Below are 17,698 nucleotides of genomic sequence, written 5' to 3' on the forward strand. Positions count from 1 at the left end.
AATACACATACAAGCCTCAGCAATGTGATCAAAGTAGCGATAATCTTGTGCGTTGGTTGTCATTGTGCGTAGCCATGCCTGTAGCTTCGGTCAACGTTGTATCGTCTGCTTCCCAAGTCAGTAAAACAATCATGTGAACCTAAGCGTGTGCTACAAACTTCCTAGTATATCAGCTGGTGTCGCTTCCTATACATCGCTGAAAACGTAATGCGTGCGTAGCAGAATAGACATGAGAAAAACCAGCTATGAAAGCGCTTTCGTGGAATCTAAAGAAAATTGTGTAATGGATGTTTAGCGTTTACGCCCTTCCGTTACACCAATTTAGTGTCTGCATGATTGCTTATAGTATACCGCATAAATATAGGGTGCACGTGCACGTGCAAGAACATCATTCGTGTATGCGCTAAAAACCAGTCGCCAAACGTCAATATGAGGAGGAAACGTAATAGCGCGAACATTCACATATAAGAAAACACACAAGTGCGAGCGCTGTCATCCACACTGTAAATAACTCACAACCTTAGGGTGTCAGTTATATAAATCACACCCTAAGGGTGTGAGTTATAGACACATTTGCACCCTGTTTCACTTTTAAGGGTGTAAATTATTTTAGAGTGCAAACTACAAATATGGTTTAAAAGAAATATTTGATCGGCCACTTGGTTCACCTGTATAAGGAGAGACGATGTCCCGCCTACGTGGTGCCTATAAGAGTGTTGTTATTTCTACTGTACGCGTGAATCAACTACATAGACTCACAAATAGTTAATTTCGATGCTGTATTATTTATAAGGTTTGGTCGTGGCTACGTACGAACCTGCTAGCTTCTTTCCTGACGCGATCAAGTTACAGATACCCTCGCTAGGCGGACAGCGTTCGACCCGTGCATTTCTATATGCCATAAATATGAGCAACGCCTATCGTATGTGCACCTGCGCGGCGTCATTGTACATACGCGATCGCGTATTTTACCGAGCCCGGACTGCGGCCTTGCACGTTTACCGATGGGCCTTTTGGGCAACGCGAAAGGAAGCAATAGCTCAGCGCCGGAAAGTCTCGTTGTTTCCGCGGTAAGTGAATGCATTTTTCCGTCCCATCTGCGCATTGTGGAGATTTGCTGCACATCCATCAGGATGCCTCGCGTCGGACAGCGTGCGTATATAGCCTGGCCTGGCCGTCATATCTGCGATAGCGGATGATTGATTTACCATCGTATTCATTTCGATACGCGCTCCGTGTGGACTGCGAAGCGATTGCTGGAGAGTTGCGCACTCAACTCGTGAGCTCTTCTTGAGTACGATTTCTTCCCGAATGCGGTAAAGTTGGTCGCACGGTCTCACGCCATGTGTGAGCGCGTCCGCATAGCATGTAAGTATACGCCGGAGTTTGTTTTAAAAAGCTGGTTAAAACAGCTGGGTCACCGTATATATGGTCATGCGGGGCCTTATTGTTTGGATGTGTTTGCGGTTTTGGGTGTGTTTCAATTCGCTTGTTCGTTTCATTAATACCGACCGTGAAATTACTGTGGGTGAGCGTTCAGCACGTTTCACCTTGCGCACTGCAACTTTTATATCGGACGGCCGTAAATACATGGACTTTAGGTCTCGTTTGTGGAGCGAACCACGAGTTGAAACATGCGCGTTTCTTTCACTGATGAAAGATTGTAATCTCAAAAAAGACGCCTGCAGTTCTTTCCCCATGCTTTTGATTTCTACAAGGCATGCGGGACAATGAGCTGATGAGTAAGCACTACTTGAGGAGCTCGGTATGGTATAAATGACTTATCCTGTTGTATAACAGGACAGCTTATTAGGTTAAGCGTGTGGAAGGCTTCACTTCCAAACACGTCCTCGCGGCCTACGAATGTAATTTCTAGTATAGCGATTGTGGTATCGGCATGCCGTGGACGAATCGTTTTAGCGCCATATAGAAATTTTGTTCATAAGGTTTTGCGTTAAACCATACCTTCACGTTCCGCACATCACACGTCTCTCCGTAAAATCTTTTGATGATAATACTGCCGTAGAAATCTTTGGCAGAAAGCCATGTTACGGTGAGCGTACGTTACAACATTCTTTGTTGTTCTTACACGTATCTGCACATGCATGTCACTGTTCGAAACAACACACACAGCGGAATCATCTTTCATTCGTATTGCCAGCAGCGCCGCGAGCGTACAGGACGACTTTCCCGACATGACTGGTCACAATTGAAAGCAGTATTCTATTCTCCAATATTCAATATCGTCATCGTATATCGCGCACTGCACATTATAAAGTGAGACGTTTCATTGGCAGCCCGAAGTTTACGAACCGGAGGTGCATACGTTTCCTCGCAGAAGCCATAAAATGCAGCCAAGCCCTGCCGCTATTTCACACGCAAAACGGGTCGAGGACTTTCTATAGGGCACTCATACAAACACACACAGACAGAGAGAAACACCAAAGAGCTTCAATGGCCATTAAATGCGTCACCATTTTCCAATACAAGGGCATTAAAATGTTTTAGGCGATCTGCACGCGCCTTCACTCGATTCGGATTCTGCGGCTTCCTTTATTCTACGCTGTAGTTCACGTGTTCGCTCCCTTTCTTCCTTTTTTTTTGCTTTATAACCTCGAGAGATACGTGCAGGATCGGGAGGCCATAAAGGGCCGTTTTATGGGTTGTTGCGGCTCTATCAAGCCACCCAAGTGTATATACAGGCTCAGCGCGGGGACAGACGAAACCCAATGAGAAACATCGCAACAAGAAAGGTGCGTTCACCCTCGTACACACTATACATGCGCTGTGTAACGCTGCCTGCTGGCTCCCGCGTTGCCCTTGAGGCAATAAAGTTTACAACATTGGGATTCGATGGGTTGTTTTTTTCTCGCCTCTTCAAACTCGTCGCGCGTGCAGGTACGGTTATTTGCGGTCTCTAAGGGGTGGCTCGCGGGTCCGGAACGCTGACGTGGCTACGACCGTTTCCGCTGTCCTGGCCGCGAATGGCCAATATCGCTCCGTAATGGTCGTCCGAGTGCTACATACGTGCGGCGCGGGACGCGGCTTTGTCGAGTCTTCGGTTTTTGAGCGTTTACTTGTGGAGACGGTTACCTGCGCCGAAGTCGCCCGCGCCTCGTGCGTAAGATTATTTCGTGCGAGGTTGTTGCGGTTTAGCGTTTTAATACGGCGTGCCGAAATTTTTAAACAGAACTTGAGAATCCCTCTGCTTCTTAAAGCGAAAACGTATACCTCATCTGTATTGCTTCATACGTGTACTACGCGCTTTATAGGTGAATCTACCCCACCATACGGAAATAATCATGTCCGGTTGTCTACTATATATGCTCGTTTCGTAGCATTCAGTGTAGTGTACTTTCAGTGCACAATGTGCTGAAGCGATACGCAACATTTGCCAGTTTCTTTCGGAATAGTTTTTCTGCTTTTCTCTCTCTCGTGGCTTCCACTGATGTCTTTACGAGATTGTTTCACTGCTAGACGCGGCGAACCTTCGGCTCCCGTCAATTGCCTTCCCGTGATTTATCCAAAGTAGTTTACGCTTGCCTCTGCAGCCTCGCCCTTCCATCCCAAGCACAAGCTCCTATCACTACTATATCGAAATAACGCTGTTTGCGAGAGGCTATTTAGCCTTCCTCGGAGCTCAGTATAGCGCGCCGCAGCGTCTATAGCTTTCCAGAGCATCGCGCGATACGCGCGATCCGACGCAGCTGTGGCGCTGCCGCCGGCACCGCTCCGCAAGGGGTTTATTTTTGAGGGCTACTTAGGCGAGGCTGATAGCTCGGACTTCAAAGTTACCGAGCAGCATCTGGGAGTGGTGTGTTTATTGTCCGCTCAACGGTCTGGGTGAGTCGGCGCACTTGAGGCGCGACTCGCCTTCCGTATGTACAGCGCTGGCGTTCGAGGACCTGGGACACCTCGGAAAAGAAAAAAAAAAACACTTGCGTGCACGGCGTCGCTTCTTCGTATAGTTTGTTTGAATATAGCGCCACGTCCCCCACGCATCGCCCTCGTGCTTTGTTTTGCCTATTCCTCGCTTCTGCGCCCATATAAGTGTTTATGCCGTCATTGGGTAAAGTTAAGTTCGTGGCAAACTGTCGCTCCTTGTTTTATTTCTAATTTTATAATGCGTTTCTTCGAGCTACAACACTGACGTGAACTCGGATAACTTGTGAGCAATAGAAGCTCGATCCGCAATATTTTTTTTTTTATCATATATACAACCGTTTTGAGGCTTTCAGACCGCCTTCGCTAACAATAAGTTCGCTGTCACCTTTACGTTCTTATGTATTGATTGATTGATGAACAAACAAATAAGTAAATAAATAAATAAATAAATGATAACAACCAAGCTAACTAATGAGGTTAATGAACTAAAGCAATTAATGAGTTGCGAGAGCCGCCGTATTAGTGGGTTCCAGATCAATATCGACAACTTAAGTTTGTTTTTAATGTGCACAACAGGCACGGTACACAAACATTAACCGCCCCCTTGAGAATGCAGCCGCCATGGCTTGGAGTCGAACCCGCGATGTTGCGTCCTCAGCGACAGAGCGCCATAGCCACTAAGCCACCGCGGTAGCTAACTGCTGCACCGTCCGAACAGCTTCGTACACATGGGCCAAAACCTTGCGTAATCGTTGCTGTCGTCCTTTGAAGGACGACCAGCAACGAATATGTTGCTTAGCTCGAGTTGAATTTTTTCGTTTTGTTTAAATTAACACGAGCTGAATCATCGGTTGCTTCATACCTGTTCGCTTGCTCTGTACTTAGTTGCCGTGGTTAACCTATCTCCCTTTACATTACCATCGTCGTTCTCTTGGTTGATGTGCGAGTGCATAGCTTATGGACACTGCATCACGGAGGCGTCACTGTGCGGTTATCACGTGATAGACAACTAAAACTCTCATTTCGTAAATTATGTCAAATGGCTTGTGTGCTTTAAAAGTCTCGGAATGTAATCTATTTCTTGATACAGCAGTAATCGGTGTCTTTTGCTTTTATCTCCATTAACTACAGAGAAATTGTGTTTATGAAGTTTGGTATGCACCAGTGAGGTTGCTGTGCTTAGGAAGGGTTCTTAGTTGGGAGGGAGGGGGAAAGAGGGGCACAGCATGTCATGCGTTGCCCCTTCTCAAACCAACAAGCAAACAAATAAAAAAAAGAAAGTAGACAGACCGACAAACAAATAACCAAGAGACTGAACATTTGTTTACTGCCTTTGTATTTAATGTACGAGTGAACCAACCATTTTCTCATGACAGGATAAACAAGAGAGAGAGAGAATGAAGAGGAAAGGCAGGGAGGTTAACCAGATATGAGTCTCCGGTTTGCTACCCTACACTGGGGATGGGGGATAGGGGTTAGAAAGATGACAGAGAGGAAAACGCTAAAAAAAGGAAAAAAAAACACGCACACATGGAGGCACAACAGGATAAACAAAAAAATAAAGAGAGCGAAGGTGGAAACATTTATAAACCGTGGTCGACTGCACGTTTTATGATGTATACACTTTACAAACACGACCATGAATTTAGAGTGAAGGACTGGCTGTCGCGCTTTGGGCGCGTAATGTGATTTTCCCAATTTAGGTAGTCGGCGATAGTTCTATACCTTATGTCGATGGTTCTGCACTCGCAAATGCTGGTCAACGACATCGCTACAGTTTGTGAGGATAAAGTGGACAATTTAGCGTTGAAAGCACTGACGTACTAAGTTCTGTATGCAAGAGACACTGCTGTCAACCAGCTTTTGCAACATATACAGCTGTGAATGCACGTAGCTGTAAGCATGCATCGTATTTCGGCAAATAATATTACGTCATGATTGCGTTCAGTAATAATGCGCTCATGTGCGGCAGTGTTTTCCTCGAGAAATATAAGAAAACCATGAACAGTTGTGAGATGCGGAGTGCGATTTATGTGGCTGTGAACAACGCTCTGCTATTCTTGCTTGAAGAGATGGACACGAACGAGCCAAGTTAAGAAGCTTTACTGAATAATTCCACGATTTCATGGTTGCACACAAGAATATATTGCCAAAATCAATAAGTATTATTTGTACTGACGGCTGCAGGGTAAAAAATGCTTATAAAATATTGTTAATCTTGTGAAAATCATTTTCCCGACTTTCTATGTGCTTTCGGTGTCGTAATAGTACGGCTTGTCCCTCTTACTACAGTCGGAAAAAGACATGTTGTCTGTGCAGTTACGTTGCTTTTACTTTTTCGGCGTTAGATTAGAACGCAGGTTACACGTCTGTTGCAACTCTTGCACGGAAATGCTTTAGAAGCATGTCTAAGTCCAAATTGGAGTGATAAGAATTGAATATCAGTGCTGCTAAATGTATATTGTGTATATATGGGATTATAGTGAAATGGTGACCTAACTTTCTCTTTCTTCCGTTTCAGGGCTGAACAGCTACATCGCACGTGAGTACACTGTCCACTGCATCCTAAGCTTATCACCGTGGTTTTGTTATCAATGTGTTCCTTAAAATAATTGCTGTATTTGGAGCGCCGAAGTAGACCTTCGGAAACACCGAATTTTGAAGTTAATAGTAATGCAGAATCAGCCTCAAATATTGCTTCTGGATACCGGATGTCGTCCGAGTGTTCACCTGGATTCTATTGTCGCAAATAGGAGTCAACAGTTAAACATACCCCTGAGCATCAACAGATACAAGTTCCAATGAGTAGAGTGATTACTGATCAAGATGCGTGTGAAATTAACTGTCTGCATGTTTCAACGTCAACTTAAATATTGCACATAGCATCACTGTTACGTGAAGTAATAAGGAAGTTAGCGCATCGTGGTCGCATGTAATAAACTGCGTATTGATTTGTCTTTCTCAATGTGTACTTTTTAGCTAACTGTTTCTTTCAGGAGTATTATGCATATTTTTACGAATTTATGGTCCACGCCATAGATCCCTGACGAACTTTATCGAAGACAATTATCTATGTACATATATAATATATAAGATACATAACCCGTTTCATGCCGCATGACAAACCGCTGAAGTTGAAGAAAAAAAAAGGGGGGGGGGGGGCTAGTCTTACGTTCAAGTGGGCCAAGAAAATATATGAATTCGACGAGGATAGCTATAGGGGTTTGCTGGTACGGCATATCTTATTTTGTTGCAGCGCAAGCTGAACAAGGACAACAGAAATGCGCTGTGTGTGTCAGATGTGCCTTTCTGTTGTCTTTGTTCAGCTTGCGCTACAACAAAATAATCTATGCATTGATTTCCTGAAAAGTTATAGACACACAAGTACACGAGAGTGCATAATTGATTAAACAACTATCGTTTCCTTGAGTTTCTCGAAAACTCCAAGTGTATCTCAGAAAGACGCACTTGGCTCCTGAGGCCCTTTGCAGACATTAGCGTCATTTTGTTATCGTTAGAGTTACAATAAATAAATGCATAGCGCTATACTTCGAATATCATCATCGTCTTCCGTTCGCGCGACAGCGTTTCAAGCAGCGCAAGCTTCTTCTTGTATGCATGTAGCTAGCTCTTTCTTCTTTCACAGGTAATATTCTTCAAAAGAAGTCGTAAATCACAGTATAAAACGCTAATATTGAAACACTGCTGAAATAAGCACTGCACGCTGAAACAAAGTTGATCTAAGTGGCGCCGTTGAAAAAAACATTTAAACGAGTTCAAATTGTGTTTTGAGTAAGCGCCACTGTATTTAACCGCCATTTAACAACTGTCAACTCTGTCTCATTTACTTCAGTAAGACTCTTCACATATGTAAGTTTCTGTCGGTTCAACATGCTCCAAATTAGCTACTGCGCTTAGATGGACCCTCTCGGAACGATGGACGTGGTGTTGAAATGTTATAATGTGATGAATAGAAATTATGGCTTCACTTAAAGTGAACAGTATATTCACTGTTATGTCCACTGAAATCAGAGACCCAGGTGTCCTAGCCCACAAATTACTAAGAGGCCTGGCATTGTTCATTTGTTTAACGTTCTTTCTTTTGTTTTCCTTTTTCTTGCGGATTTACAAGTTAATGAGTATCGTTACAGTTTGGTGTCTCGTATTTATGCGAAGTACGTGTGAACAGAATCTCGCCATCTTATAAATGACATGTTTATTCTAAAAAGAAAGAAAAAGAAAGCTTATAGGTCAAAATATTTGAGCACTTTCAAGACAGTCATATTACGACATTTGTTCTTTTTGCTGATGAACATATGAACATACGCACAGCAAAACGGATAGGAGGTGTAAATATACGCAAAAGCCGGATTCATCAAGCTTTTCTTTTTATCGTGCTCGCATTGTTTTTGCTGTTACACCAACGCACTAACTTTACGAAATAACGAGGTCGCGCTAAAATGCTTTACAGGGCGATACAGAAATTGTAAAATCGTTTCATTATTTAATTGGTACTATAGCACTGGCATCGTATTTATTTTATTATTTCACTGCTACTACAACATTGGAAACGTATTGCGACAGACATTTTAGTATTGAGAAATATATACCACAGTCACTCTATTAAATTGCAGACTCCATGCGATGAAGGAAGTTTGAGTGGCCTTTTTGAAGTATTTGATCACCGACATCACCCGTCCTCCACAGAAGAAAGTAAAAAAATAAGATGAGGCTCGCGTTATCGTTTGACCTTCCCCATACGTTACGTGCACGCATAGTAAGGTATGCATGAAGTAAGCCTATGTGGTTAACAAATCTTGCTCAAATTGACCGTGCTGCGATAGATATTTTGTCGCATTATCGCTGTTGAAAATTTCTAGGACGTTGCTGTAAATTTGTGCTGAGGCTGCGAATGGCAGCAAACTAGATTTAAAAGCCTCTTATGGACTGGTGGTGAAGATGTGTAAAGCAAGATTTACTATTCCTATCGAAAAATAGTGCACAATTTTTGCTTCTCAAGCCATTTCTGCCCTAAAGTGTGGAACTCAGGGCCCCGTAATCTCTGTAAGTGCACACTATGAAATATCAATAAGTTAAATGATCAGTTTATGCACAGTTTCGAAAAAAAAAAATACAGCGCTTACATTGTTGCCGCGTGTGCATGGGTGCTTGTAGGTTTGCTTTTAGGTTCGGCTTAGTTGAGCATATCGTATTCACGTCGCAATTATTACGAAAATTCGAGATACGTCCCTATCGATAATCACCGTTTGAAAGCTGCCAAGCATAAATGTTTAAATGTAGCCTGCGTGTTGTTACGTCTGTAACAAAGACGAAGATGCAGTGAGTAGCGTGTTACTCCCGTGAATGTAGAGCATACTTACACGCTCGAGTACTGCGTCTGTGGCAGAGAAAAAACAAAACAAAAACGTACGCTTCTATAGGGCCAGCGAAAGTCTGAGCTTTATCGAATGAACCGATGCTAAAACAGTTCGACTTCAAGGACGTTCTAAACTGACCATGCTGCGCTATAGGGGCGAAAGTCATCCCTTGCACGACGAGCGAAACATTCTGCAATTCACATACACCGCGATAATGAAGAATCGTTGTTCTTCTTACCGTTTTACGTGTACCGCGATGTGCGTATCCAAAATATCCCTAAGGAACCAAGCACGTCTTCGGACATAGCTTTCACTTTTGCATCGAGAGCAAGGAGACTGACTTCGACATCGTCGGCTAGTCGCGTCTCGACACACGTTTCCGTTCGGTTTCTCTTTATTTTTTTTTTCTTTCTCGTTTCTCCCAAGTTTTATTTGACGCAGCCAATAGACCCCAAATGTCACTCAAAGCTGAGGTTTTTCGAAAAAGAAGTTCCATTCGAAGGGCTTCGTTCGTTCTGCTTTCACCGCTCGAAAGAGGAGAAAGCAAAAAGAATAGAAGGAAGAAGGAAAGACGAGAGAAAAAATAAAATAGTACAGAAGGAAGAAGGAAGGCCATGCTGAAAGGCGTCTGTAAAAAAGCCCCCCTGTGCTAGGACTCGCTGGTTATAAACGCGTAAATTGTGCGAGGGCGTGCGCGTTACCCGGTTCGTGTCGTACGCGCGCTGTTTACATCTGCAATCTCTCCAGTGACGTCGACGACGTCGTTTCCGAGCGAATGGCCAATCACGAGGGCCAGAGGTGTTTCCTCTCTAGTCAACACAGCGTTCCAGCCTGGATGTTATGCCTTTCTCGCCTCTCCTCTCTCTCTCTTTTCGTTTCCTTCTTTCTCTCTTTCCCTTTCACTCAGAGCTTCTCGCTCGTCAGCACGCATTCTAACTTTGCTGGGAAGAAGGGAAAGGGCAGCACGTCGAGGAACAAAGCCTGCTTGCTGCCTTCACGCTCCTGCGAGGGCGAACGAAAAAAAAAAAAAAGTACGGAAAACAGGCACGTGATAGGGCCTTAATGGAAGGTCAGAGACGAAGATACTCATGCACTCGCTTGCATGCTTCCTCGCGTACGCTCTCGCGTCGAAGACACATTGGCGGCTCTTTGTTCTGGAGTGTGTCTTTCAGGGAGATGGCAGCGATTAGGCGGCAAAGGAAGCGCTTGGTTTTTTTTTAGAGTCAAATCGCCGATGTGCGTCCGTGCTTTGAGTTTATGCCGCCACTGGATGAGTGACCTATAGTCTTATTTTCGGACGTCCGGCGTGATAAGGATGTTGCCTTGTGTTTAGTTCTGCAACTAGATGGGAAGCCGAGTCAGGTAGTCATGTCTAACATTCACTGTGCTTCTATGCCACGGCAGCATCAGTTATTTGCCTACTGTATCCCTAAACTTTAACCCTAGCATTCGTTATTCCAGCGGCAAGCAAGCGTAACATATGTCACGTTTGCCTGTTGTGGAAGGTAATGCACAATGTACCTGCGGTACATGCATATCAGAATAAGAAGACTGAACGGTTAAATATCGCTTTTATGTTTTGTCCAGTAGTGCAGTACTTTCTGCAAAAGAATAAACAAATTTGCTTAGGTAACGACGAATGCCGCGCGCCTTGTAAGCTTCATGCACGCCGATACTTTCCTCAGAACCTTAATCACCGTTAACCGGCGTACGAAATATAGCACTACAGCACGCATCTTTCGCAACCTGGCTTTGGTAACACGCTATTCTCGAAATTTACAAAAGAAAGGCTTCCCGTGTGTGTGTACGCAACACCTTTTGCGTACACGGAAGGATCCTTTATAGTCTGCAAGGAAGCTGCACGCCTGCTCCTTTCATTTCTAAGAGACACTGACCAGTTCGACAGGTGGCAAATACCCCGACGGCACTGCTATAGAGACGCTCATGCGGATCAACTGCTCGCCTCTATCGTCAGGCTAAACCAGCCTGCAACTACAATACAGTATTACAATCCTGGCTTTGGTAACCTAACGACAGCTCTTCAAACGCTGCGGTATAACTGTGCGCGCTTTACCATACTTATTCAAAACCGCACCAACCTGTTGCGTGGTTGTCGTTACTTAACGTCCTCGTACAATGAACGTTTATGTCGGCTTTGTTAGTTAGCCTTTCTTAGCCTTTTGTTATTTTTTTTAGTTTAGATAATTTGAGATTATAAATTTTCTTTCCAACCCTACTGAACCTTTCTTAATAGTTATTGTGATACAGGATAAAAAAAGAAAGAAAAGGTATTGAGGCCGTATTATGTAACAATTACTTTCTACTTTACATTATGTTTGGGTTTCGCCACTGGCTCGCACGAAACCGCGGCCCCGCTATCGAAGAAACCACTAACTCAGTATAGGATGTATAATAACAAAGGAATATAGAATTGGTTGATGTCGAACTACAATGCATAAATTGAACGGTACAGCGTGTTCCACGTTGTGAGTGCCACTATATATGCTACGCCTATCTTCAATACACTCTTATAGCGCAGCTTTATATACATGTAGCACAAAGCAGTCGCGCTGTTCACGAAACAAGTCACTTCACAAAAGTCCTTGCCGGTCCTATATACAGCGTGTCAACCGTCGAATGCGTTCCGTGTCCCGGCAAGGATGGCAGGTTCCTCGTCGCCTTCTCGAAAAGTGGTTGATCCACGTCAGGATCCTGGGCTGCTGTCCTTGCCTCGAGCATCTGCGAGGAAGCACGGATATCGTTTGTTCATTGACAAGGACAGTCACATTGTGCACCTTACACAATGGAAGCGAAGAACGCAAATTGTCAATTTTGCATCGCATTTCCGATGTCACCGCTCTCGTTTGTCATGAAAGGCGAAACTAAAGTGTCACTATTGAATCTGGCAGTGAATCCAGCGTGTGTGCATGCATACTTGGCTGTGACCCGAGTTTCATGGAACATTCGCGAGGCATACTTAATGGACCTAACGAAAACAAAACGTCTTTCTTCTGGAACGTAGAAAAAAAAAATGGCATAGTCGTATATAGACCATGGGATCGGAAAGTAAATCACGATTAACTTTTTAGGTTTAACGTCTAAAACCGACGCACGGGCTATCAGAGATATATAGTTGGGGGCTACAGATTAATTTCGACAACCCAGTGCTATTTAACGTGCACCTAAATATAAATGCGCGAATGTTCTTGCATCCAACCAACCCAGATAACGGACGCAACCGCCAGAATCAAATGCTTTACAAGCTTGTCACGAAGACAAACTATATAGAAGCGCGAACGGTTTATACGCATTCATAGCCACAGGATACAAATGCAGGGCCACAGTTTACAACTGTGTCGCCTCTATCACTGATATTATGTTTCAATTGAAGTGCACTTTCTCCTGAGGTATCTTCAGTTACGTAGGCATTTTTCAGCGAAGCTGTTCGTGCGACTAAAAGCGCTCGATAACGTTGTATGTGTTCTCCTGGTGTGCTATGAGAACTAAGTGATGTGCCCACCTAGTTTAGATTTGGAGGGAATGATGAGACTGTTAGGGGTGATGTGAAGGCAGAGATTGAATTTTGTGAGTTAGTGAAGGGATAAATGAAAATTAGTAACACTGATTTTCCTGCAGTCTGCTCACATGCTTTATATGAAACGCTTGCGAAGTTTCCCTGTTGCACAAGAAGAACTAAACGAGGCAGCGACTTTATATCTCGAGATAATGGGTGCCATGTTACCGGTGATTTGCACTGAAAGTTTGAACTGTGTACATCAATGAGCCGCTTTGGAAATACTCGCTAAATACTCATTTTCTTCATCTTTAGGGGCGTTATACAAAGCGCGTGCTTTGCGTGTACGGTATTCTGAGAGAACTGAATGCGGCACCGAGATTCCATTTCCGTATGGATGCGGGTATCTTATAGATAACATAGGATCAAAGTTAAAGTGTGCACGTTAATTGCAGTACTTGCTGAAAGTCACAAGCATTCGTGAGCGTTATACAGCCATCGTCAGCAAAGTTTCGCAGTGTCTTGGGAGAACTAAATGCGGCATGGTGTTCAGATATGGATGGAATTGAACATGCTGGATGCAATGTGGGACCAAAGTTCGAAGATTGCGGGCTAATAGCGGGGTTTGCACATATATGCTTAATAATCGTGTTCTCCCTACGTCAGGCGCTGTATGAAGTCATGTTATTAGCAAAACGGGAACAGGTGGAGGAAGCATATAACACACGTCTCCTTCCTTCTTTATGTTTACTCAGTAATGAGATGAATTCATACCATCTGGCCTGCCTTTCGAGCATTCTAAAATTATGCGAAGCATGTAAAATATTTTTTTCCCAGTGTCGTGAGCAAAATGTATTTGGCACCGGATGGAAATTTGCTGAACATGAGAAGCACATTATTACCGATATGCATGCAGAGTTTAAAATACGTAAAATAGTTAAAAGTTTGGCCGTAAGTTACTTGTTGCAGCTTTCGAAAAGGGTTATATACAAGCGTTATACACTCATTTTCTCGCGGTATCCTTGGTGAGCGAAATTTGACACCGACTGTAAATTTGCGATAAATGGGCTTCATATTATTGGTCGTATATGCTAGCAAAGATTGAAGATGTATGGTTTAATTACGGACATTAGCAAATAACAGTGCTCGAAAGATATACATACGACTTCATTGGAAACTGAGCTGCGATCCCTCAAGGTGTCATAACCCTGCTTTGTTTATTTTTTTTATCATGCGTCACAATTCTACCTTGGGGATTTGTAAATATGTGCCGACACGTCTGCACCAATGTGCTTTGTTTTTCTGTTATTTCTTCTTTCTCTTTTTCTTTTTGTATTAACGAATGTACCGTAACGTAGGGATATATGCCGATGTGTGTTAACGGCATACTTTAAAGAGTGGGGAGTGATTCAATGAAAACCGCGATTCAGTCGATAATCGGATGTTTCAAATGAGTTACTTTTTATCAGAAGAGATTAAGCTATCCGTTATAAGCGCTCGGAGCCGGCTCTTGCGGCTTCGAAAGCGCTGACCGTGGGAACACCATCAATAAACAATATCTTTATGCACGTTTTCTGAATTTCTTGAAATATGATATGCTACAATCTAGCAAAAGAGAATTAGACGGATGTGCGGGTAGCACCCAAGATAGTAGTGGCGTGGTCAATCTGCTGTAAACTGTCCCTCAAGACTGTGAGCTCCAAATTCTCTCCTTCGAAGCAAATCTACATAATGATACCTACCAAGTTGTTTCAGCCACGGAATTTTATTAGAGAACGAAAAAAGAAATGAAAAGAGCTTTGTCGGCTCTTGCCGCTTTAATTAACATAATCTTGATATGGGGACTCATACCTAGAAACGCTTGACAATAAGATCAAAAAGAAGAGATACTACCCAGAATGGTCGCAAGCATTACATTTCAGTTGGTTTATTTATTCTCATGACCGAATCACTATACAGAGAGGAGTGCAGGTTACAGAAGTACACAAATATAAGAAAACAGCAAAGTGTGCATAACACAAGAATTGTAACAATGAAACATCATTATTGCATTACTCTATTCGACATCTACATCACGAAGAGTTCGTGACTTCTGTAACGTTGATAAAAGCGGATGCCATCTACACTCGGGCGCTGAACTAGCAAACTTCAGCAGGCTGCGAAGATTGTGATGAAGGGAAACACCAAAGCCATGCGTAGTTATTATTATCACCAGGTATGTATTCAAATTTCGCCTGAGTACACCACAGAACATTTTAGTTATCGATCTGAACACACTTCTACTGCGGTGTACTCTGTTCGTCATGTTTGGCTGCAGATATTTGTAAATCTGGCACAGCAGTCGAAGCAAAAAATCTCAGACCAAAGCTCACGAAAGGCAGAGTTATACTATAAAAGCCGGCCAGACAAAAGCTCATGGGTATATTCGTTGGATATGTTTTCTTACTTCTGCAAAACCCTGAGAAAGACTCGCAGGGTTGTGATCTGTAAAGTGCTCATCAACGCAGTTCCGGCAAATCTCTTCTTAAATTACTGTTCTGTTCCTTGCATTTTCGCTTATGTTTTTGTAATTGCTTATAAGTTATCAGAGAGCTTAACGTCACAAAAGGAAAGGTAACGTGGATGTCAAAATCAACGTTGCCTGTATGACCACACAGCGCCAGAAGTGTCGCTGTGTAGTAAAGCACGCTTCACATTTAACCGTATATCTCTGGCGTATCGGCAATACGAAGTGTATAACAACTTAAGCTCAGTTTATTTATATTTTCAGGTGAGGGAGTTGCGTTTCTCGAGCTCACAGAAAACGAGAAAATCTTTCTGCAATCTCTGCTCGATACTGGACGCCCTGATGTATCTCCTGAAACGCATTGTGCCCAATGGAGTAAGCTATATCAGAGGAAAGAGCTAAAACTGACATACCTTAGCTACCGGATTCCTGTGACTGCTGATACTTGAACATAAGAAGACAGTATGAAAATCCTTTTTTTTTTCCGCTTTCTACCGTGAAGGATAGCAAACCGAAACACTTTCTGGTTAACCTCTGTACCTTTCTCCTAATCTCATCCTTCTCTCCTTTCTCTTTCTCATACTTCAGTGGTTCGCGAGGCTATGTTGTTGTATATGCAGGAGAGAAGCTACCCAAAGCAATACCTTTAACGTCAATTTATAAATTTGGAGTGGTGCAAAATGAAAATGGTGGGAGGAAAATCTCGTGTTCGATGGGAAGTATTTTACATCTGGTTGACGAACACACGATGCTGCTTTACTGCCGTGTAGGTTCGCCTCTAACAAAATATGGTACTCCTGTTACTTGCGAAAAAATTCGCCATGAGATATTGAAACGACTTCGCGTTATGGAGTTGATTCGGCTAATCGCTAAGGGAGCAGATTCGAGGAGGAGTATGTACTACCTTACCTACATTGTCAATGTTATCGAAACGTTTTTCACGGGGAACCTAGTGAACCAACAAATGAAGCCAAGGACATAAGACCACTGGAGGTTTAGCTGATTACTTCTTCCATTCCGGACCAATTTGCTAAATTAACCGACGCTGAAAACTTGCCCGCTTTTATCTTCTGACATATCGTAAGCTGAACGCAATTTGATGCGGAAATGTCACGACAGTACCCGAAGCAAATTAATGACAATTTGCAGGTTTGCTGTAGCATCCATCGACAACGGAAAACAGTAAGTTTTTCAGAACATGTCCGGCTTTTAGGTAATTAATGTATGTTTAAGGCGAACAGCAGGTATTCTAAATGCACGAGGGAGTTGTAGAAAGGGACATTCAGCAATGATATTAACGACGTATCACGTCAGTGTGAGACAGTCGCCGAATAACACATAAATAAGCTTTCTACCGTGCGCAGGCAAAATGAATTGTCTTTGATCTTTTTTTACACAAATATTTTATCACGCAATCAGGGAACACTTAGGCTTGTAAACATCACCACCATCATCGCCATGATCGGCAAAAATGACTACAGCGTCGTTCGCTGCATTCTGCTTAGGTTGTCTTTATGTATTGTACACATAAATTTTTGACTTCGAGAATGTCTGTAAGCGTCTCATCATGACTCGCGAGTATTTGCTATGTGCACCCCAACTCGCCTTTATCGCCTGGAATTTTGCTGTCGTAATCTGTATCCCCTGTGACCACCTGGCGTAGATAAACGTGTTTCCTGCACAGCTTAACGAGGTTAAATGCGAGCCACAACCTCGTCTAACCTTGCCATGCGCTCGAACGTTGGTTTAATTTATTAGTCGTTATTCTTCGAGCCTATCTTTAGATTTTGATGGTTCAAGATTTTAATCACTTTTTTCTAAGTCATCTCAAGTGTTGCTTGGCAGGACAAGGTTATCTGCTAACTTACTTATTCTTATAACTAATTTATTTCAGTCTTATCATCTTCAATATCTGCAAATCATGCAGTAAAGAACAGGAGTTGTTGGGCTTCCTTGCCAGAAAACTTTCCTAATTGCTGTTTCTTTTTAACTGTTATTTTGAACAAGTATGGAAGCTGTGGAATCTCTGTAAATGTTACCAGAGCCTCTATACCACCCATAATGTTCACGTATGCCTTATCGTTCCCTTCACAACGGTGATGAAATGGTCACTGCTGACCCTTTTCGCAACTTCTTTTTGTAATCTATGAAGACCGTATTGAGAAGGGCTGCTCAACTCAAAACCAGCCAGAGCCCAAACCAAATTGTCTGGTAACCACACAGGCCGCACTTCAGGGGAAAACTTTGTATCCTCTGCTTGCGAAAAGGCTGCCTGTTCGGTGTCATTCGTTACTGTTCTCAGCACGTCTTGTAATTTGACGTAAGTGTACTCGAAAACCAAAAGCGACTCTTTTTCAGAGTCATCAAAGAAAATGTGTGCGCATAGCGTAGGCGCTTTCGAAGAGAGATGCCGAT

The 17,698-nt window shown here is 43.2% G+C and overlaps 1 protein-coding gene across 6 annotated transcripts in view; it reads left to right on the forward strand.

The window, feature by feature from the left end:
- Positions 1-17,698, forward strand: part of LOC139059100 (homeotic protein ultrabithorax-like) — a 488,317-nt gene that overhangs the window by 397,755 nt on the left and 72,864 nt on the right. For 4 of the 6 annotated variants that reach the window (XR_011513907.1, XR_011513906.1, XM_070536998.1 and 1 more), the window contains one exon: positions 6,407-6,427. Coding sequence is in view for 3 of the 6 variants with exons in the window: in XM_070536998.1 (XP_070393099.1) it covers positions 6,407-6,427 (21 nt within the window). In the remaining 3 variants the exon portion in view is untranslated. Of the gene's footprint in view, positions 1-6,406; positions 6,428-15,547; positions 15,659-17,698 lie in introns of those variants that run through there. The other 2 variants (XR_011513908.1, XM_070536997.1) reach the window with 2 other exon arrangements.

This window comes from Dermacentor albipictus, chromosome 4 (assembly GCF_038994185.2).
Source record: "Dermacentor albipictus isolate Rhodes 1998 colony chromosome 4, USDA_Dalb.pri_finalv2, whole genome shotgun sequence".
Classification (NCBI taxonomy): domain Eukaryota; kingdom Metazoa; phylum Arthropoda; class Arachnida; order Ixodida; family Ixodidae; genus Dermacentor; species Dermacentor albipictus.